Here is a 24,002-nt window from a genome sequence, read left to right on the forward strand (position 1 = left end):
ATTCTCACTCTAAAACTACTACGCCACTATGATACTATCTGGCGAGAAGAACTTATAAAGACACATGAAAGGAAGAAGGTAAGTAAGAGTGGGACTGAATGAGTGACTAATTACGCGTTAATTAGACACACATTTGGGCCGAAAGAGTCGACAAACACACAATTAGTTAATACAATACAACAACAACGATATGAAATACATGTATTGGAATCCTCGTTTAATAAAGAACTGCTTAATTGCATTGAAATGGGCTTTAAAATGACTTTTCGTAACTGTTCCAACGCGAAATTGAATCAAAAGGGCTCCCCCCCGAAATATTGACCAGTTTCTTGTTGTGACTCTCGTCCTTGTTGTAGTTTAACTAAGGACACTGACAGCTAGTGTGGAGTGTCTGCCAACAGCTGCCCTGTCCAACTTCAGGTACGGTAAGTTAGGAAACAGTTTAATGTTAATATGTTATACTGCTATAAAACCAGTCACACATTATCCAGCAGCTACAACATGACACAAGCCAACAAGTTGCCATGATACAATGCCATGCATAAAGTCACCTACAAACTGGAATGCTATTATACACTTTTATTTATAATGTTTATATTTTATCTTTTATGCACCTTCCAAATCCAAACTGCAAAATATTTGCACTCCCACTGCAGTCATGTGTACAACACTGCCACCAAGTGGACATGTACCGACGCAGTTACATGAAGACAAATAATGCAACATCACTTAGTTGTCCTGGCTTAGATTTGAGGTATACCAGATTGTATTATAATGTATTATAATGCCTATGTGTATTGCTGTACAGCCAGAGTATCTGACATATATATATATTTTTGTATTCATTGTAAAATGTAGAGAAAGAGAACCTGCTGAAGTTGAAAAATGACTTATTTATTTTAAAGACTTTTATTTATATACCATGTGACAATAACTGGGAATGCAGTGAGACAGCAACATTATATACACACACAGTATGATGCAGATCAGAAGATGCAGACACTATGGGAGAATAAAAATGGACAGACAACGTAGCTAATACAAGTGAGGAGCTATTCCATTAGTTCATATTTAGTCATGTTGATATGCTAACCACAGAAGGTCATACACAGTGGGAAATTGACTGCTACAATAACCTTAATAATAGAGACAATACACCATAAATGAATACTGAAACCAGATATAATTAGAGAGGTGTATGCATGTACTATGTGTACCATGTCTGTAAACTCTTCATTTACATTTTCCAGCATTTCAGTTGCAAAAACAAAATAATTCTATTTTTTTATATATATAATTTAGGGACCCCCCAAAAATAATTTGGCGACCACCCTGAGGGGTCGCGACCCACGGGTTGAGAACCCCTGGGCTAAAGTGCTTGTAAACGTCACACATTATTAAAATCCATATATATAAGTACTGACGGGTAGTTCAATAATAATAATGAGTTCAGTGAGGACATGGACAAATATGGAATATATATTTATATATATATAAAATATATATAAAATGAACAATATATTTATTATGGTTTGGCGATGAATGGGATCTGCTTTTTAAGTACTGTTATCATTATAGCCTTTAAGGGTCAGTCAGTGTGTCGGAGACAGTTTGATTCTTTTTGTAAAACCAAAGGACTCTTTCATTTCTTCTGGTCCGACCAGTCATCAGGTCAGTCCGACCAGTCATCAGGTCAGTCCGACCAGTCATCAGGTCAGTCCGACCAGTCATCAGGTCAGTCCGACCAGTCGTCAGGTCAGTCCGACCAGTCGTCAGGTCAGTCCGACCAGTCATCAGGTCAGTCCGACCAGTCATCAGGTCAGTCCGACCAGTCATCAGGTCAGTCCGACCAGTCATCAGGTCAGTCCGACCAGTCGTGGTCGTCCAGCTCAGAGTCGTCGTCAGAGTCGCTGTACTCCACGGCGATGCGGCGAGACAAGATGGTGGCCACGTCGTTCCCCATGGGCTCCTGCTGGTTCTGCTGCTCCTGGACCTTCTTCAGCTGGATGCCTGGTGAGTGCACACACACACACACACACACACACACACACACACACACACACTGGGGTTATGTTGCATCCCTGGTGAGTCAGTGCCAGTGTGCCCACACACGTACATTTTAACACACATGTGGTTAAGGCACTCACACTCGCATTACCACATTACAAGTGAAGTTGTGGTGCTGCCCGGTGTGTATCCGTCAGACATGCCCAATGCCTTAGTTTACTGTACAGTATATGGACTGTATATGTCTGGTGTGTACATCCACCAGAAATGCCCAATGCCTTTACTGTACAGCATATGGACTGTATATGCCCCGTGTGTATCCATCAGACTAGAGCTCGATCAACAAGAGATAAAGACAAGGACATAAAGACAAGGACAAACAGACTGAAGGACAGTTTCTCCCCCAGAGCAGTCATAGCTCTAAACACTGACACTTGAACTCTGACACTCGACACTTTATGGACTAAAAGGACTTACTGTGCAATATTCGTTAAATGTTTGTATTTTATATAGAGTATTATGTCTTTTGTTTTAAATGCACTGAGCTGGATTGCAAATCAATTTCGTTGTCTCGTACAATGACAATAAAGATATTCTGATTCTGATAGAGAGAGAGAGAGAGAGAGAGAGAGAGAGAGAGAGAGAGAGAGAGAGAGAGAGAGGGGGAAAGAGGCAGACGCGCGCAGCACGCACAGCACTTGACGTGCGTGCGTGACTGTATATTCAGTCAGCTGGACTCACCCATGCGTATGGCAGAGAGCAGATCACTCCTGGCGTCTTTGACCAGCGGCTGTGGGTCCATCCTGATGGGCTCGCCGTGTCCCGGGTGGTGGTGGGGGTGGTGGTGGTGGTGGTGGGCCGCGGAGGACGGGGCGGGTGGCGGCGGGGGTCCAGGAGGAGGGGGTATGGGTGGGAGCGAGGAGGAGGACAAGGAGGAGTAGCCCCCCTGGCTGACGTACAGAGGGGCGGCTGGGGGAGGAAGCCCACCCTGGGGAGAGCCGAACGCCGTCTGTGCAGAGGGGATGGTCGGGCCCGAGCTCACCGCATACTCCATTGGGCTGTTGGGTTTGGGGGGAAAAACGACAGGAAGATATAGGGCTGTAGCTGAGGAGGATAGGATAGGATATGTTGTGGCATTTTGCCATTACACCTTTTACAGAGCTAGTATAGAGTCAATCCTAAGATACGGTATGTCCAGCTGGTTTGGCAATCTAACTGTGAAATACAAATCTCAAATAAGTAGGCTAGCAAACATGGCTGGGAAGATCATGGGCATGTCCACCCCACCCAACACTCCCCAGGCCATCTTTGAACAAGCAGTGTTGAGACAAGCTCGGAATATTGTATCTGACCTAGGGCTGCGAATCTTTAGGTGTCCCACGATTCGATTCGATTCCGATTCTTGGGGTGACGATTCGATTCAAAAACGATCTTTTCGATTTTTCCGATTCTCGATTCAAAAAAGATTTTTTTCGATTCTAAAGCAGTTTATTTTATTTTATTAAAAACAATTAAATCGAATTTTAGCATGATCTACTCCAGTCTTCTGGCATGAAAGCAGAGTACATTTAGTAAAAAGCTTGTATAATTGTAAAGGTTTTATCAACTGAATGATTTAAACACACAAAGGTTAAATCCAAGAGTAAGAACATGTCTCATGTATTTAGCTTGCACAAATTTGAACCAGTACAAAAGTTACAAAATCTCTTCTCACTCAATACCAGAACAATACATTAGTATTAAAACAGGTGAAAAATAAATACAATTGGCAGGCTTAGCTTAGCTGGTAGTAAATGCACTATGCAGAAACCCAGGCCATAATGCATTGCATGCACAGGTACATTTGTAAAAAAAAGAAAAAGTTAAAAAAAAAAAAAAAAAAAAAAGGTTTTTTAAAAAAAAATAATTTTTAATCGATTTTTGGAAAATGAGAATCGATTCTGAATCGGACAGCATTAGAATCGCGATTCTAACTCGAATCGATTTTTTTTGACAGGCCTAATATTCTGACCCCTTGCATGTATTATACCGAGAATACGAGCTAATGCCATCCGGTATAGGAGGTATAGAACTCCACGGTGTGTGTATAATAGATTTAAACACTCTTTATGTTCCCCTGTCAATCAAAATGCTCGATCAGAGATTGCCGAATGCACTTTACTGACTTGCCAAAAGCAAGTGCAACTTTTTGACTAGTTGCACTTGGGTGGGTGTTTCATGGTGTTTTTCCTTTTCGTATGTGAACGTGTCTGTTCTTTGTATGCAGCTGTGACTCTGTCTACAAGACACATTTCTCCCAAGGGAGACAAATAAAGACAACCTTGAACCTTGTACACATCGAAACGGGAAGATGTAGCTGAGGAGGATGGAATATGTTGTGGCATTTTGCCATTACACATCGAAACGGGAAGACATAGGGCTGTAGCTGAGGAGGATAGGATATGAGAATACTGTGATCTGAATGATGTGGAGAATGAAATCCATTTCATTTATTTTGTGACCTGAGAGAAATATTATTTAAAAAGGTTCACTCCACACCGACACCACACCCCTGATCTAAACCTGGTAGAAGAGGAGACTGGTGCATGCTTTAATTTATTCGTTTTTCGTCATGTTTTAGCTTTTTCAGAATTGGGATAGGAAGCAAAGGGTGACTAACTTAAACTTTATGAATGAATTAATGAATGAATGAATTAATGGAATATTTATTTTCGTGTCATGCCACTTTGGCCCATCCCATATGGGATTATATGACACATTTAACAAAGTACATTGAAAACAACTGACATTACAGTCCTTCCTGTTCACATTCCATAATGCATTATTAAATATATGAATACATATTTGTACAGTATATAGTAGACAAGTTCTGTCTTGCCGGTGAGAGAGTTACTGTTCCATACCAAACCAAGCTGTTGTGGCAAGGGTGAATACCATCCACTTGCCATCTTGGCGAATGTTTTGGGGGCGCTACCCACACATTTTGTTTGTGTTGCTCATTCCACGAATGCCCGGTCCTTATACAATAGGCCTATATACCCTTCAGACGTGCGCCGCGTATTTTACGATCATCCTTTTCCACAAGGCACTTCCTTGCGTCTCTCTCCAAGTAGCATGCAGTCAGTTTCAGGCAGTGCAGAATGTAAACAAGTGACGTAAAGCGTGGCTACATGCTGCCGTACGGTGCTGAAAACTGTCGTAAAACTTGTTGGAGAAATGAGGAAATTAATCAAATGGTGGTAAAACATACTTGTAATGGACAGGAGGAAGCGGTGGACCGTTGTTGTGAGGTGGTGGTGGGGGTGTTGTTGAGGGGCAGGCGGGGGTCCCAGACCGGTACGTAGCCCCGATGATTTGGTATTCGTGCTCTGCCAGAGGGGACGGCGGGGGGCCGGCGTTCCCCCCACTCACGTACCCCGGAGGAGGGACGGGGAAGTCCGGGAGGTCGGGTCTAGATTAGAACAACCAAACAGACTGAGTTGATGTATACAGTATTCGATGTTTGGCAGTAGTGAAAAGTTCACACACGTTTTTGACTTGAGAGCTACTTTCAAAATGACCAGCTCAACAAGATCTATAGCCTACACACCCCAAAAAAGTATTATCCCATTGCTGAAAATAGCAGCACTGGCCTTAACCCATTCTGACCTGAGATCAGATTCATACGAGGTTTCCACTGGACACACACTGGTCTGATGAACCCATTAAGACCTGAGATCAGATTCTAAAAATGTCAAGTCGTTCTTCGATTTTTCAAAAATAGCAGATCTACAAGCTCGTAGCGCGCCACTCGGTGGCGCGCTATGAGCTTGTAGATCTGCTATTTTTCAATAGCTAAAGCATAACATGATGCTAACACCAAAACGGGTTCCCGTTCAGAATGGGTTAATACTATACTATAAGACAACACACTTGGAATGGGAAATAGAGAGAGGAAAATGGAATTCGTAGTAATTTGTATGTGACTTTGTAATGCTATGTTTGTGTGCAAACTATTGTGAAAGCAAATGATTGCATTGTGTGTTTGAGCTGACGGGCTCTTTTTGATGTCAATCAATCAAGTCATTTCAAGTAACAAATGGCAAAATATATACTGTAAATATTTCTAATGATGGGGCATGTCATGTGGTCTACCTGCAAAGCCTTTGTGATCTACTGGTAGATCGCAATCTACCTTCTGGGCACCCCAGTATTTGATGTTTGGCAGTATAGTGAAAAGTGTAAATGTACATTTGCTTAAGTACTGTACTTGAGTACAATTTAAAGGTTTTTGTACTTAGTATTAGTATTTCTAAATGCCAATACTTTTACTTCTACTCCTCCACGACATCACAAGAAGGCACTGGTACATAAAAACATTAAAAACTAAATTGTTTACAGCATGAAACTAATTCAACAAGAGACCATGCTTTTCTATAATAATAATAATAATAATAATAGTAATAATAATAATAACCGTATATATCATATCATATCATATCTGGGGTTTCCAAAACATCGGATAACTCGCACTAGCGTGTGAGAAATGACAAAAACACACACACACACACACACACACACACACACACACACACACACACACACACACCCCCACCTGCCGTCCGGGGAGAGGGACCCCTCGGAGGAGGCGCCCCTGCGGAGGGTGTGTGGATGGCGGTGGTCGGGGCGGAGCTCCTTGTCGAACGCCATCATGTTCCACTCGTGCCGGCGGTTCCTCGCCTTCCTCACCTTCTTCACCTCGCGCTGCAGCGTGCTGTCCACGCAGCGCTTCTGCTCCTGGTGACGAGGGAGGGAAGGGAGGGAGAGATTAGCCTCGGTATACCCAGGCTTTTATTTGTGTTCGCATTCAGCTCAAAAAGAAAAAGCCAGGGAAATCCCATTGGAAAATCTGCCATATAGGAAGTGGGAGCCAACTTGTATTTCGCTAACCAATAACAGTGCAGGTGGGGGGCCAGTGTATTAACCAGTGTATTAACCCATTCTGACCTGAGATGAGATTCTACAAATGTCTTCTACATTCTGACAGTTTTCTGAAAAAGCTATGTTTCTATGTCAGTCGTTCTTCGATTTCTCAAAAATAGCAGACGGCGCGCTATGAGCTTGTAGATCTGCTATTTTTAAATAGCTAAAGCATTACATAATGCTAACACCAAAAGGGGTTGCCGCCTATAAGCTTTAACGCGCCATATCTGCAAGCTCACGTGTAGGTCAGCCATTTTAGCCTTGCGATGCTGTCGTGCTACGACAAAGGACACGCTCACCCTGAGACGTCTCCTCTCCCTCCTCTTCTCCTCGGTGTCCTGTAACATCTTCTCCTTCCACAGCTCAAAGAAGTACTGTGGGTCTGTGTAGAACTTCATGGCATCGATGTGGTCCTCCCTGCGTTCACATGCACAATATGACCGTGTTGTGACTAACACATATTACCTGAGAACCACATTTACCTACAGTATTCATTCATACATTTTTTAACTCTTTGAGAGTGTATACAAATGTAATGATAATGATCTTTATTGTATTATTGATACAGCAACAAATGTAACCAATAATGGACCTGGACCTCTTAAGTCCATTTGGTCACATCTGTTCTGTACACATTTTTCTGTTGTATACCGTAAGCGGTGAGGACACCCAGAGGCGGGGCCTTGTCACAGGTGTTGTAGTTCATACCTGTAAGCGGTGAGGGGCGGGGCCTTGTCACAGGTGTTGTAGTTCCTACCTGTAAGCGGTGAGGGGCGGGGCCTTGTCACAGGTGTTGTAGTTCATACCTGTAAGCGGTGAGGGGCGGGGCCTTGTCACAGGTGTTGTAGTTCCTACCTGTAAGCGGTGAGGGGCGGGGCCTTGGCACAGGTGTTGTAGTTCATACCTGTACGCGGTCAGGGGCGGGGCCTTGTCACAGGTGTTGTAGTTCATACCTGTAAGCGGTGAGGGGCGGGGCCTTGTCACAGGTGTTGTAGTTCCTACCTGTAAGCGGTGAGCGCGCCCAGAGGCGGGGCCTTGTCACAGGTGTTGTACATCTCAGACACGGCGTTGGGGTTGCTGCTCTTGGACACCACCTGCTGGTTCTGGACGGTAGAGCCCTTAAACGCCTTCCTCATGTTGATGTCCTGAAGAGACACTGCAAAACGATAACAGAAGAAAAAAAAATGGGCCGTAAGTTCTCGTGAAAAAGAAAAAACATAACGAGAATGACTCGGTCATAACTTTCCCGGTGTGTTCAGACTATGGGTTTTTATGGGTAAGTCTCCCTTTAGAGGCAGCCACTCATGAAAAAGTGCCCAACTACGGTGGTCTTTACGGTCGTTAGTAGGGGTACTAGCAAATGAAGTCCAGGTGCTTTTCAAGTAAAAAAAAATCACACACGTGTGAACTGAGTGGTGCAATTCCCCCCCCCCTCTCTCTCTCTCTCTCTCTCTCTCTCTCTCTCTCATCAGAGACACAGCACTACCCCTCTCTCTGTTTCTGGCGCCCCCTACTGGTATAAATAAGTCACATACTCCTCATCCAGGTACACAAAAAGGTACACAAACAGGTACATACACGGACATTGCTGGTTGTAGGAGTGGTTGCACTACTCAAAAAGGGCTCTATAATCAGTGTGTGTGCCCCAGCCTCTGCCTCAGCTCACGGCTTCACGTTGCGGCGTTCAGACTCGTATGGGTTTCATGCCGTTCAGACTATGGGTTTTATGAGTAAGTCTCCCATTGGCTTAGAGGCAGCCTCTGGATAGACACGCCGCCAAAACACTGTACAGTGTAGGCAGTGACATTTTCCACTAAGTGAACATGTTGTCCAGCTGCTTTTAAAGCAGCTGGCAAAAAAAAAGGTATGGGGATGGCTTAAAAAAAACATCACTGATCTCAGTTATGTAATGCTTTCACTAGGCCGCTGCTGCTGCAACCTGTTTTGGCATTAGGCGCACAATTATTACTCAGTCAGTTTTACAGCAATCACAGCTTCACTGTCATTTCACTGACATAGAAGACTTTTTTTTAATCTGATCTCAGGTCAGAATGAAAACTGTCAGGATGTAGAAGACATTTTTAGAATCTGATCTCGGGTCAAATAAATGATGGTAAATGATGGAGAGGAGGTAACCAAATGGACCCTATATAGATCTGTAACTCTTGAGAGTGTAAAATGAAACCAAATGGACCCTTACAGCCAGGTCCATTTGGTTTGATGTTAAATTATTAAGTTAAACATCTGCATTACTTAATTTACAAGAAGTTTACACAATTAGATAATGTAGCATGATTGCTATTTTGCCATGCATTTGTTAAGTTTGCCTGTTGTCTCAACTATACTAGCCTGGGGTCCACCTATATGCTTGTGCAGACGATCACAAATCAGCAGAGAGTGATGGACGTGTGCGCTACTCTATGCCGAAGTGGACTCGGACCCAGACTTTTTTTCCTCCCTGGAAACGAGGCTATACAACTATGCTATACCACATCAATACAATTGTGGACGAAATCCTATATCCAATGATAACATTATTCTAAGTTTTGGGTCTGAGAGGCTACATCTCATAAAATGGTAGTCCGTACGTGGCTCAAATGCCGAGTAAATAGTGGACCTTGATAATATGGAAAAAGGTTGAAAACCCCTGGTGTGGCGGCGGGTTGTGTGTCTGATCCAACATTATAGGTGACACTAGTGACAACGTGGTTCATTAATATGCAGATTCCAGATAATGACATCTCAAGTAGGAAAGCTGTGTGTCTGAAATACCGTAAAACTGGCCGCGATTCAGTCAAATATAATTCACGCCGTGTTTTCCTAATGACCCTCCACCTCCACCCTGTGTGACCCTGTTAGCATTACGTTATGCTTTAGCTATTTAAAAATAGCAGATCTACAAGCTCATAGCGCGCCACCGAGTGGCGCGCTACGAGCTTGTAGGTCTGCTATTTTTGAAAAATCAAAGAGCGACTGACATAGAAGACATTTAAAGAAAAATCTGATCTCAGGTCAGAATGAAAACTGTCAGGATGTAGAAGACATTTTTAGAATCTGATCTCAGGTCAGAATAAAAACTGTCAGGATGTATAGAAGACGTTTTTAGAATCTGATCTCAGGTCAGAATGAAAACTGTCAGGATGTAGAAGACATTTTTAGAATCTTATCTCGGGTCAGAATGAAAACCCAAACTGACCCTCTTCCACGCTGGAGTCCAGCTGGGTGACCTTCAGCGCCAGGCGGTCGATGCGGTCCTGGAGAGAGTTGGCGCGCACGTAGAACGTGTTGGCCTCGTTGAAAAGTTCGCCGAAAACATTCTCGGCGTGCTTACCTGCAACCCAAGAAGAGAAAAAAACACAACCCGTTTTACTCACGCGTTCCATACAAAGTTTATCGTCATTGGTCTATAGCCGTGCTTTAAATGAGCATGATGGAATGCCTAATCGAAACATAAACATCGCTGCTCTCCCAGAGTAGAGCCAGTTGGGTGGCTAGGCTAGCACTTTTCCTGAGATATTGTAGTGGCGTTGACCTGTTTTTTTTAAGGGTAACTGTTGTGAAATCACAATATTACACATACTCTAGTGCTACGGTGCTTTACTGTCATAGGTCACTTCTGCGCTGCCTTGCCTACGGAACTGGCCTATCGGCTCGTTTCTGCTGCAACGCACGCGTGCCATTAATAGCGACTTTAAAGGACCACTTCACCACTTTTCAACCTATCTTCATATAATAGGTCCTCACTAATAATATTGAAAAAATGGCGCAATTTCTTTCTACTCAGTCTGTGTCTCATAGGAGGGCTGTGGGGAGTTCAGAAACCGTCTTCCAGTGACATTATCGATGAGGAATACAAGCTAAAAAATACTGCAGGCTTTCTAGTCCTGAAAAGTTGCAATGCGAAAATGGAAGCCGTCGTTCTCACGATAATGAAAATCTAAACATTTTTGTAAAAAAATCTTGTTTAAAAATAATCTGCCTATGAGAAAAAATCGTGCCATTTTATCATGATTATTAGTGAGGACCTACAGTATTATATGAAGATAGGTTGAAAAGTGGTGAAGTGGTCCTTTAAGCAACAACTGGGACCACCAGCAGTCCTTGAGGGGGTTCCAGGTGGTCCCCAGCTAAATGATGGTAGGTGGTAACCAAATAGACCCTTGTATAGATCATTAACTCTTGGACCCGTGGACCCGGTCCATTTGGTTTCATTCTACGCTGTCAAGAGTTAAATGATTGTTAAACATTACTTCATTTACAAGAAGTCTACACAACTATAGAGAATGTAGATCGTTTCCCTGTTATCTCTCCTATATGGTACCACTTCAATACAGCATGGAATTGTGGAACAAAATATTATCCAACGATAAATTAATATTCAAAGTCTTCGGTCTGAGACACTACATCTCATCAAATGATGGTCAGGTGGCTCAAAGGCCCAATTAACCCATTTTGGGCGGGAACGCCTTTTGGTGTTGGCATCATGTTATGCTTTAGCTATTGAAAAATAGCAGATCTACAAGCTCATAGCGCGCCACCGAGTGGCGCGCTACGAGCTTGTAGGTCTGCTATTTTTGAAAAATCAAAGAACCACTGACATAGAAACATAGCTTTTTCAGAAAACTGTCAGGATGTAGAAGACATTTTTAGAATCTGATCTCAGGTCAAAATTGCTTAATAATGGACCTTGATATGAAAAAGGTTGAAATCCACCGGTCTAAACGGTTGCCAACTCCTGCTGTATGCCCCCCCCCCCCCACACACACACACACACACACACACACACACACACACACACACACACACACACACACACACACACACACACACACACACTCTCTCTCTCTCTCTGCCTTCTGTGGCACTATAAGCTTTAGTAAGCCCTAAGCTTCTTTAACTTCACAAACCCGTACCACTACAAACACTACAGACAGACGCAACACAGACGTCGTTATGCAAAACACATGCACACTCAAACCACACAGAGCTGCACGGGGGGCCGAGTGAATTTACACTTCAGTTAGCGGGTTAAAAGTACAGCTCTATTGTAGATTATACTGTATATATTATTATATGACATATTATGTGACCAGATTTAACTGAGAGACTGCCATTGCGCAAATTCCAGCTTTTCACCAGAGGAACCAAAATTAGTTTATTATAGCACAGGCAGACTCTTCACATACTTAGAGCATGTCTGAAATAAGGGTCAGATCTGAAATCGACATGTAAATATGAAATACATGCTTCAACATGTAGCTATAGGTGTAATGTTAGAGACCACAGAAGACATGTAAATATGAAATAAATGCTTAAACATGTAGCTATAGGTGTAATGTTAGAGACCACAGAAGACATGTAAATATGAAATACATGCTTAAACATGTAGCTAGGTGTAATGTTAGAGACCACAGAAGTGAACCTTTTCAAGCCTGTTTTCTCAACTCGCTGTTTTCTGCAAGACATTTACTCTATAAGCCATATCTCCAAAACTGGTGGGCCAAACTGAACAACCAATATGTCAATTTGAAGCTATGATTCCCTGCTTTCATATGAGAAAAACCATGAAAAAAATCCAACGACAGTCCCTCCCTCAGTCAGTCTTGTAACTGCTAAATGCCTAAATTGTACAATCCACATGCAGGTCATTCACGAGTCAAATCTTACTTTGCTATAGAGCGTATAAAGTGAGTAACATAGTGAGTGGCAAAGTGAGTTTAACGTTTAATGGCATGATTTCTGCTGGGATGTGAGGCCACTCTTAGCCACTAAGTAGGCGTTCCCACATAAACTTCCAGGTATGATGATGACGTCAAGTGTCGCGCATTGCCTCTATGCTTTTTTTAATCTCACCCTTGACGACTATAGAAGCCTTTTATAAAAACCTAAACAACGCGTTGTCGAGCTTGTAGATCTGCTACAGTATGTCTTTACGTTTTACTACTGTAGATCTCTTCTCCACTAGTTCCTCACTAACATGTTTGTCTATAGTTTATTTATTTATTGATGAAATTGTCATTATATTTAGTCATCATAGTAAGTAGCCTTGCCGAGCCATGAGGCCCATAGGGGCAGGCTCCTATCTCCTGTTTCTGTAGCGTGAGGCAGCTTGATGTACAAGTACACCCCCTGGACATGACGCTAGTACAGTATGTCGCAGGGACTTACCCCCAATCCAACCCTTGATGCTGAGTGTCAAGCAGGGAGGCACTGGGTCCCATTTTTACAGTCTTTGGTATGACCCAGCCGGGGATTGAACCCCGACCTCCCAGTCTCAGGGCGGACACTCTAACCACAAGGCCACTGAGCTGGTATTTAGTCATCGTATAGCTATGTTTTTATTTCGTTTTTATTCAGTTTTTCTCAGTGAAAAAAGGGTAGTCGAGGAGCATTTTTCGTCGTAGTTTTTAGTAGACGAAAAGTGTAACCGCGCCGTCTTTGAACGTTACTACACATTGTGAATGTACTATGCCACCGAGTGGCGCGCTACGAGCTTGTAGGTCTGCTATTTTAGAAAAATCGAAGAACGACTGACATAGAAACATAGCTTTTTTCAGAAAACTGTCAGGATGTATAGAAGACATTTTTAGAATCTGATCTCAGGTCAGAATGGGTTTTAAAGTAATTTTTTACTCAGACTGCTGAGCTGGCGGATGATGGCCGATAGAGTGTTGTTGGTGACACATTCCAGCACGGTGCCGATCCCCTCGGGCACTGCCCCGTGGCACAGGTGGCGAGGCTGGATGGTCCTCTTCACCAGCGGCATGATGACCCCCACCACCCCCAGACCCTCACGTCTGGACCGCAACACCTGCAGGGAAACGGCAAACTGGACTTTAATATCAGTGTTGTTTTCCTCGACTAAAACTAAGACGAAAAATGTTCGTCGACTACCTTTTTTCACTGACGGAAACTAAATAGAAACTACATGAAAACTAAGCTATGATGACTAAAACTAAGTATATCGACAATTTCGTCAAGAAATAAAAACTAGACTAAAATGTTAGGAAGGGACTAGTGGACAAAGATCCAGTGTCATTTTACACTTGGTTGCAGGCTGAAAATAGCTGATCTACAAGCTCACAACGCGTCGCGCTGCGACTCAAATGTGCACTTGCAGTTTGGGCAACTCCAAAGCAAACTCCACATGTCCCAACATTTTATTTACCTGCCATATAGTGTCGACCCCTTACCGCTGTGTCGGATCTGTGGTTAGACTGGCATATTCACCGATACCGATATGACCCGATATCACAAATAAGGGCCGATCCGATACCGATTCAGTATCGGGACATCTCTATTTACAATAACATTTAAACAAAACAACACAAGGCCAAGGCCAAGGTTTTATTTGTATAGTTACATTTCAACACATTTTTATGTACTGTTTTATGACAATTCTAATGTAATTCATGCAATGTAGCAGCTTTGTTTGGTCTACTTTTGAGGAGAATGTTGAATCATTTAGATTTATTTTAACATAAATCTTCTCTTCTTTCTGGGTTTCTTTCAGTTTCAGTTTATTTTTATTTATAGTACAAAATCACCCCACTTTACAGCAGTAATACATCAAAAACAAATCAAAGACACAAAACATAGCAATAGAAAACATGGTAAAACTAAACTATAGATCATACAGATTAAAACTAGGCAGAACCGTATAGTGCATGGAGAAAAGATGGGGTTTTAGCCTCGACTTAAAAATGTCCAGGGAGTTTGCATCTCTGACATCCTGAGGGAGAGCCTGTTCCAGAGACGGAAGGGCAGGATGTGTGAATGCTCGGCCCCCAACCGTTCTTTTATTGTGAGTCTGTGACTGTGAGTTTTATGCCATCTTGAGTGCGTAGTGGTCTTGGAGGGTGCAGTTCTTAGTTTAGAGACAGTACTTGGCTTAGACTAGTCATTTGGTTAGACCAGTCATTAGTCCTACAACTACAACCTATCTCAAACTCTCACCCTAAACCTAACCTTAACCCATGTCTAACCAATGACTAGTCTAAACTAAGTATGCACCCCATCCATCTTGGAGGGATGTATATATTTCTTTACTAAACTGGACATGTAAGATGGCGTGAGTCCATTTAAGGTTGTCTAGGTCAGGAGGAGTATCTTGAAGTCGGCTCTAGCCTGTATGGTGCAGCCAGTTATATGAGTGTTGGTGTGATGTGGTCAAATGTCCTTTTTCTAGTGAGTACAGTATAGCTGCTGCGTTTTGGACTAATCTAAGACCATTTGTTGCTGTTGATGGTAAACCAGGAGAAGAGAGCATTGCAGTATAATCTATTCTTGGGGTGATGAAAGCGCGGGCCAGGGTGTCGGCTTCGGGAAGTGAAAGTATTGGACGGATTATAGCTATACGTTGTGCAGAAAATCGTTGCGCACAAAATCTGTCTAGATGGGGATCTATCTGCGTCCAGAATAGAGCGGTATTGGACGATTTAAATTATTTAAGCGCTAGAGACTGTATTTTGCGTGTCTTAAGTACCAGGTCTTATTCCCTAACTTGAGTAAACTAAAGACCTGGAGGCGTGATCAATGCTCTTTGGCCACTCAGAATAGCCAAATGGCATTGATCACCGACCACCGAGTGGCGCGTTACGAGCTTCTAGGTCTGCTATTTTTGAAAAATCTATGAACGACTGACATAGAAACATTTTCAGAAAACTGTCATTTTCAAACAGACATTTTTAGAATCTGATCTCAGGTCAGAATGGGTTAACACACCACACTGGCATTACAGTGGGCTCACATGTGTGTATTGGGTCTGACCGCCACACAAGTACAGTACAGTGCATTTATTGCATTCATTTTCAACTACAGCTTTTGTTTTAACCAAGTTGATCTGGAATTGTTAATTATGCACGTTAAAATTTAAATATTACAGGTGAGTTTATAGTTGTGCATCTTTGAAACCTATATGGAGAAATGGATACAGGCTTTATAGTTCCGACATACTATTGATCCGAAAGCTCAATCCCTAAACCTAACCATAACCGCATAAGCACAGGAGCAGCAGCGCATGTCAGACCATCGCATGTCCCCGCGCGTCGGACCTTTGGTGTGTCGGAAAAGCGTGCGCACCCCGGAGAAATAAGAGCTGGTTGCTTGACTGAAGCCATTGCATTCAGGCGGTGTGTGTGTGTAGGATACACTACAGATTCTAATGCGTGTTGGAGAGGAAACCTTTGCTCTGAGGTCTTGAACAGAGACATTGACATCAATACACCATCTGAACGCATGCACCTTTCAGTTGAAAACGGTCACGTTAATTAATACACCATCTGAACGCATGCACCTTTCAGTTGAAAACGGTCACGTTAATTCACCATCTGAACGCATGCACCTTTCAGTTGAAAACGGTCACGTTAATTCACCATCTGAACGCATGCACCTTTCAGTTGAAAACGGTCACGTTAATTCACCATCTGAACGCATGCACCTTTCAGTTGAAAACAGTCACGTTAATTCACCATCTGAACGCATGCACCTTTCAGTTGAAAACGGTCACGTTAATTAATACACCATCTGAACGCATGCACCTTTCAGTTGAAAACGGTCACATTAATTAATTCACCATCTGAACGCATGCACCTTTCAGTTGAAAACGGTCACATTAATTAATTCACCATCTGAACGCATGCACCTTTCAGTTGAAAACAGTCACATTAATTAATACACCATCTGAACGCATGCACCTTTCAGTTGAAAACGGTCACGTTAATTAATACACCATCTGAACGCATGCACCTTTCAGTTGAAAACGGTCACATTAATTAATTCACCATCTGAACGCATGCACCTTTCAGTTGAAAACGGTCACATTAATTAATTCACCATCTGAACGCATGCACCTTTCAGTTGAAAACGGTCACGTTAATTCACCATCTGAACGCATGCACCTTTCAGTTGAAAACAGTCACGTTAATTCACCATCTGAACGCATGCACCTTTCAGTTGAAAACGGTCACGTTAATTCACCATCTGAACGCATGCACCTTTCAGTTGAAAACGGTCACGTTAATACACCATCTGAACGCATGCACCTTTCAGTTGAAAACAGTCACCATCTGAACTAAAGCCTGTATCCATTTCTCCATATAGGTTTCAAAGATGCACAACTAAACTCACCTGGAATATTTAAATTTTAACGTGTAATTAACAATTCCAGATCAACTTGGTTAAAACAAAAGCTATAGTTGAAAATATTGTGTTTGTTGTCATGATTTGTCACGACTCGAGTTGGCTTCGTACGACGCTTAAAAGGTCTTTAAATAAATACTTTTTGAAATGTCTATGGGAAAAATGCATTGGGGAAACATTTCCAGTTGAGAGTCATTGCAACAACCCGGCCGTTAAAAACCAAGCGTTTTCATAGTAAACCTTTGCCAGAATACAAGAGAGCATTTAGAGTATAAGGTTGTCTAGTGAGTGAGTGAGACAGTGTAGTGAAAATAAAGAAATTACGCTTACCTCTAAATCCAGTAAAATCTCGGAGCCATTAGTGAATTTGACTAATTATTGTTCCCCATCATCGCGGTGCACCCAGACAGACGGGGCAGATCCAGACCAATACGGTAAAGTGACAGATTTAAAAACAAACACACGTACAGTAGAGTTACAGTAGAGGTGACCTCCTCCTTCAGCCACAGCATGTAGTGTCCGCTGCGCTGTCATCATCTCTCTGGGGTGGGAGGGATTCATTTACCCCCTCCATGAGTGACGGCTCCTCTCGTCCAATCCCAGGGCTTGAGCCGTGGGATTATACCGGACAGATTTACCCCGGTGTCGTCCAATCGAGATCGCCGCAGCTATAGGGAACCACGTCGTCCATTTAATTTAACCTCACCTCCTGGTTTGTGGAGAGATGAGCCTTTTATTTTAAGACACACTAATCGCCGTGCATGACTTAATGACAGGCTTTCTCTTTACTATCACTTTATTCATGCTTATCGTGATTTCTATATAAGAATCAATGAAGATACTATCACATTCTTACAGTATTTGTCCATTTGCTGTAGTAGTTTGGTGTGGTAGTATTATGGTCATTTAACACAATTGTAGTGCCTCCCCCCTTTCGTCTACATATCATGCTAGACTTAATTTGACACACTTTTTAAATCACTAAGTTGCTAAGTATACGAGTAAGATGCGCAAACGCGGGAAGCGAACGCAGATCTTGGACCATGCCATCACACTCATGTCACCATGACTTAGCCATAGCCATATAAGGAGTCCCTAAAGCAGCTATACGTCCAAATATGGAGTGTGTTGCATCAATCACAAACAAATCACTCAGCTCCATATATGGGCACAAAAGTCAGACAGACAGACAGACACACACACAGACAGACAGACATGATCTGCTAGGTCTCATAGTAAGTGCTCACTGTGTTCGCAATCACACTGTACCTGTTTTATGGCATACTGTTGCATCATTATATCTATGGAGACCCAGAGTGACAGGAGAGAGAGAGAGAGAGAGTGTGCAGCAGAGTGGGTGTCATTCCATTCAGTGTGCTTGTTGCAATACAGCAGGCTTTGCAAACTCTGTAAATCTTTACTTTCATACACAGTTTTTGCCTGTATATTTATTATACATGTACAGTATTAATACTGACTTCTCTCAGACCCGTTTTCCACCGGTTGGTTCCCAATATGGGAACCGGTTCAGTTCTTTTCCACCGGTTGGTTCCCAATGGGAACCGGTTCAGTTCTTTTCCACCGGTTGGTTCCCAATGGGAACCGGTTCAGTTCTTTTCCACCGGTTGGTTCCCAATGGGAACCGGTTCAGTTCTTTTCCACCGGTTGGATCCCAATGGGAACCGGTTCAGTTCTTTTCCACCGGTTGGTTCCCAATGGGAACCGGTTCAGTTCTTTTCCACCGGTTGGTTCCCAATGGGAACCGGTTCAGTTCTTTTCCACCGGTTGGATCCCAATGGGAACCGGTTCAGTTATTTTCCACCGGTTGGTTCCCAATGGGAACCGGTTCAGTTCTTTTTGGTTCTTCTTAGTCCATGAGCCAGAGCTCCAAAATTGTAACGTTAATTATGAATTGAGTGGGCAAAACCATACCTATATTAAAATAGTTTATAGGATCAATATAAGTAAATATATAGGATAACTCTTCCACAGTAGTAGCCTTTTCATATTTTCTTATATAATGCCTCATTTGCATGTTTAAACGTTTAACCCATTCTGACCGGGCACCCATTTTGGTGTTAGCATCATGTTATGCTTTACCTATTGAAAAATAGCAGATCTACAAGCTCATATCGCGCCACCGAGTGGCGCGATACGAGCTTGTAGGTCTGCTATTTTTGAAAAATTCGAAGAACGACTGACATTTTTAGAATCTGATCTCAGGTCAGAATGGGTTAATCAGACCAGTGTGTGTCCAGTGGAAACCTCGTATGAATCTGATCTCAGGTCAGAATGGGTTAAAATGTGTAATCAGCCATGGATAAAGCAACGGCTGTGAAATCATTATCATGGTGCAAACTGCAGAGCATATGACGTTGTTATCAACAAGTTTGTCTCAGGTAACCGCTTAGAGATTATTTGCAGTATACCAACATTAGAAATAGCTGATCTACAAGCTCAGAGTCATAACGTGTCACATTGTGATCTGGCGTGCAGCATTGTGAAATCCGTGATCTCGACCGCAGGCGAAAAATTATGATGATGATGATGATGTGAGCATGTCAAGTTTGATGGTTTCCAGTTTTACTTTTTAGAAGTGTATATTTGTACGTCTCTAAATGATCTGATGAATTGAAAAGGGTGGACCCTGTTGTAAACAAGTGTAATGCTTAAATCATGGTTGTCGTTCACAGTAACAGTTGAGGACAAATTGACATCTGAGGACAAATGTCTTCTAAATCATGTTTTCTGAAAAACCTATGTTTCTCTATCTGAACTGAACCGGTTTCTCAAACAATTTCATGTCAAGGACTCAATTTCATATACAAGCTATGAGCTTGTATATAATCTACTTTTTACTTTTACTCAAAGTTTTAGATAATGTTTAAAGTGGTTAAAAGCTTAACCCATTTAGACCTGATTTAAAAACATTCACTTTGAAATAATATATATATTCAAAGATTTGCGCCACATTTTTACGATTTTTCAAAAATAGCAGACCTACAGTACAAGCTCATAGTGCGCCACTCGGTGGCGTGCTATGAGCTTGTAGATCTGCTATTTTTCAATAGCTAAATTATAATGTTTAAAACACAAAAATGGGTTTTAAGGTGACACAGCTGCGTTCCAGGGTTATCAATCCCAACGTACGACGAAGAGAGGACGGCTGATCTCGACAGGTTTAACCTGCACCGATGAAGGTTAAATACAAACTAAATAAATGTGTCATTCAGCATCTGACGTAGTTATTATAATCTCCGGTTGTTGCACTGTGCTCACCAGGACAGATGGTCTGGATTGATGGAATGTAGCCCAGATATACCAGCTGGGGCTTAAAGCGTTTCATTTAATAGAGGCGCAACACATGGAATTATATTATCAGCACTCATATAATATTATTACGATGAATCTATATTGTTTCATATACAGTATACTTAATCCCATTCTTTTGATGTTTTAAGCATTGTTATACTTTGGCTATTGAAAAATAGCAGATCTACAAGCTTTTAGATCTGCTATTTTTGACAAATCTTGAAAATGTGGAGCCACTTTTCAACTTTTCAAAAACAAAATTCTACTCAGTCTGTGTCTCATAGGAGGGCTGTGGGCAGATCCAGAAACCTGTCTACCAGTGACATCATCATTAGGCAGCTTTTAAAAAAAAATCTATATATATATATATATTTAGATTGTTCTTATCGTGAGAACGATGACTTCCATTATCGCATTGCAACTTTTCAGGAATAGAAAGCCTGCCGTTTCTATTAGCTTGGATTTCTGCACTGCCCACAGCCCTCAAATGAGACACAGACTGGTTTATGCACTGCCCACAGCCCTCATATGAGACACAGACTGGTTTCTGAACTGCCCACAGCCCTCCTATGAGACACAGACTGGTTTCTGAACTGCCCACAGCCCTCATATGAGACACAGACTGGTTTCTGCACTGCCCACAGCCCTCCTATGAGACACAGACTGGTTTCTGCACTGCCCACAGCCCTCATATGAGACACAGACTGGTTTCTGAACTGCCCACAGCCCTCCTATGAGACACAGACTGGTTTCTGCACTGCCCACAGCCCTCATATGAGACACAGACTGGTTTCTGAACTGCCCACAGCCCTCCTATGAGACACAGACTGGTTTCTGAACTGCCCACAGCCCTCCTATGAGACACAGACTGGTTTCTGCACTGCCCACAGCCCTCCTATGAGACACAGACTGGTTTCTGCACTGCCCACAGCCCTCCTATGAGACACAGACTGGTTTCTGAACTGCCCACAGCCCTCCTATGAGACACAGACTGGTTTCTAAACTGCCCACAGCCCTCCTATGAGACACAGACTGAGTAGAAAAGAATCGTGGCAATTTATCATGAACGTAACTTAGGGATGTCCCGATAAACGTTTCAGTTTTTTTCACTTCCGATCCGATCCTGATACCACAATTTATGTGTTAGCTGATAGCGAATACCGATACCAGTGTCGTGATCTCATGTTGTGTTTATACTATCTATCTATATATCTCGTGTTGTGTTTATAGCAGACTCCTCACTCAAAATGTGCACTTGCAGTTTGGGAAAACTCCAAAGCAAACTCCACATGCCCCAACATTGTATTTACCTGCCATAGTGTCGACCCCTTACCCCCTGTGTCGGATCTGTGGTTAGACTGGCATATATATACTGTATACGATATGACAAATAAGGGCCGATCCGATACTTTTTCCCGATACCGATACAGTATCGGGACATCTTTAAACGTAAGTGAGGACCAATTATATGTAGGTGTACTGTAGGTTGAAAAGTGGTGAAATAGTCCTTTAACAAAAAAAAATATCAACGTATCAAGTATCAACTGTTTTCTTCTGTGGGGATTAGTAAGACCTCTAATGGGTTTGGCTCCCATTAGGGGGGGTTTACCCCCCCCCACCTGTCTCTCCCTCATTGTCTCATTGTCAAAGGCTCTGCTAGTACAGTAAGGGACTCCAACAACCGTACTCGAGTCTTTATACTTAAAACAATAATCTCTTCTTATAGCAGCTCCAATGTATTAACCCCTACAATACCCTCCCTTTTATCCCCGCCATTGACCCAATGATCTCACACTGCCCCCCACTGGCATTACCTGCTAACTGCACACACACACACACACACACACACACACACACACACACACACACACACACCACCCAGACAGCAATACCTTCAACTCCAAGGCCTCATACACACACACACACACATCAAACGGACATTCTCTGTTCCGTGGCCGCCTCAATGCTTTTCCAATGGAAGTCACGTGGTTTGACCAATCACTTGTGTTTGATGGGGGGGAGGGGGGGCAATCAAATATGAACTTTCAGGAAGTCTCGATTTCCTTAGTGGCTTCACACAATATCTGTCTGACTTCCCCCCCTGGTGTGAAGCCCAATTGTTGTCTCCACCAGGCCGAAGACACGGGAGAGTATATTTTGCACCCACTGTACTTATGCTTCTGTACTCCACCGTACATGTAGCGCTGTCAGAGGTGCTCCGATCGATCCGCGATCGGTGATCGCAACTTACCCAATCTGGAGAAACCGATCTTTTATACCACTTGAGAAGAGACGTAAGGATGGAAAATAGCCCGTCCATATTGTGAATATTGTCACAGTCTTGGCTATAGGTGTGCCTTCCAGAATTGTCTGTCTCTGATTTAACGCAGTTGTGTACAACATAATAAGGATTTAGTTAACTTCAGATAAAAGAGAGACAGAGTCTATAACTGCGTGTTATCCCTATGTCAGTTAAAGCCTAGCCTGGGGTCCACATATGGTTCTGGCCTGTTGGGTTAGTGTCAATGTAGCCTGGGGTCCACATATGGTTCTGGCCTGTTGGGTTAGTGTCAATGTAGCCTGGGGTCCACATATGGTTCTGGCCTGTTGGGTTAGTGTCAATGTAGCCTGGGGTCCACATATGGTTCTGGCCTGTTGGGTTAGTGTCAATGTAGCCTGGGGTCCACATATGGTTCTGGCCTGTTGGGTTAGTGTCAATGTAGCCTGGGGTCCACATATGGTTCTGGCCTGTTGGGTTAGTGTCAATGTAGCCTGGGGTCCACATATGGTTCTGGCCTGTTGGGTTAGTGTCAATGTAGCCTGGGGTCCACCTATGGTTCTGGCCTGTTGGGTTAGTGTCAATGTAGCCTGGGGTCCACATATGGTTCTGGCCTGTTGGGTTAGTGTCAATGTAGCCTGGGGTCCACATATGGTTCTGGCCTGTTGGGTTAGTGTCAATGTAGCCTGGGGTCCACCTATGGTTCTGGCCTGTTGGGTTAGTGTCAATGTAGCCTGGGGTCCACCTATGCTTTCTATGGCACGGGTAGCTCCCAGCAGGATCCACCGGGAGAATCTAGACGCAGCTGCGCGACATGAGACTAATTCATTAGAGCGACAGAGAGAGAGAGAGGAGTGTGTGTGTGTGTGTGTGTGTGTGTGTGTGCGTCAATTTAACAAAGGTGCAGACGATCAGAAATCGGCAGAGAGTGATCGACGTTTGCGCTACTCTATGTCGTATTGTAGCGGACTCTGACCGAGACTTTTTTTTTTCTCCCTGGAAATAAAAACACCTATACTGTAAGAATGTAAAAATGTCACTGAGTGTTCCAGCAGGTATTTACAATATAGTTCAGTGGTTTTCAACTCTTTTCATATCAAGTTCCATTATTTATTGTGCATTTGAGCCACAGCTGCACCATGATGACATTTAACATCTCAGACCCAATGGAATAACGTGTTACTTCCAGGCACTACGTCCAACCAGGGAAACTCCCCCCTGTCAGGTGTAAAAGGAGCAACTTGGACACTCAGGCATGAAGGAAGCATGAGTTCAAGTCCGTTGCTCTCCCCTTGTCCCCCAT

General features: G+C 43.0%; 2 protein-coding genes across 2 annotated transcripts in view; one reads left to right on the forward strand and one right to left on the reverse strand.

Moving 5' to 3' along the window:
• prdx4 (peroxiredoxin 4) overlaps positions 1 to 24,002 on the forward strand; it is a 204,767-nt gene that overhangs the window by 85,742 nt on the left and 95,023 nt on the right. The gene's annotated exons all lie outside the window — the stretch shown is intronic.
• On the reverse strand, positions 1,862 to 13,735 carry LOC308327678 (actin-binding protein WASF3-like; the record flags this gene model as incomplete). Its single annotated transcript, XM_080781203.1, has 8 exons — positions 1,862 to 2,010; positions 2,749 to 3,065; positions 5,258 to 5,458; positions 6,602 to 6,783; positions 7,269 to 7,386; positions 7,972 to 8,125; positions 10,166 to 10,300; positions 13,603 to 13,735. 8 exons carry the CDS (start codon positions 13,733 to 13,735, stop codon positions 1,862 to 1,864), a joined length of 1,389 nt encoding a protein of 462 aa, XP_080637329.1.

This window comes from Protomyctophum bolini (assembly GCF_963924005.1).
Source record: "Protomyctophum bolini genome assembly, chromosome: 13".
In the NCBI taxonomy this organism is placed as follows: domain Eukaryota; kingdom Metazoa; phylum Chordata; class Actinopteri; order Myctophiformes; family Myctophidae; genus Protomyctophum; species Protomyctophum bolini.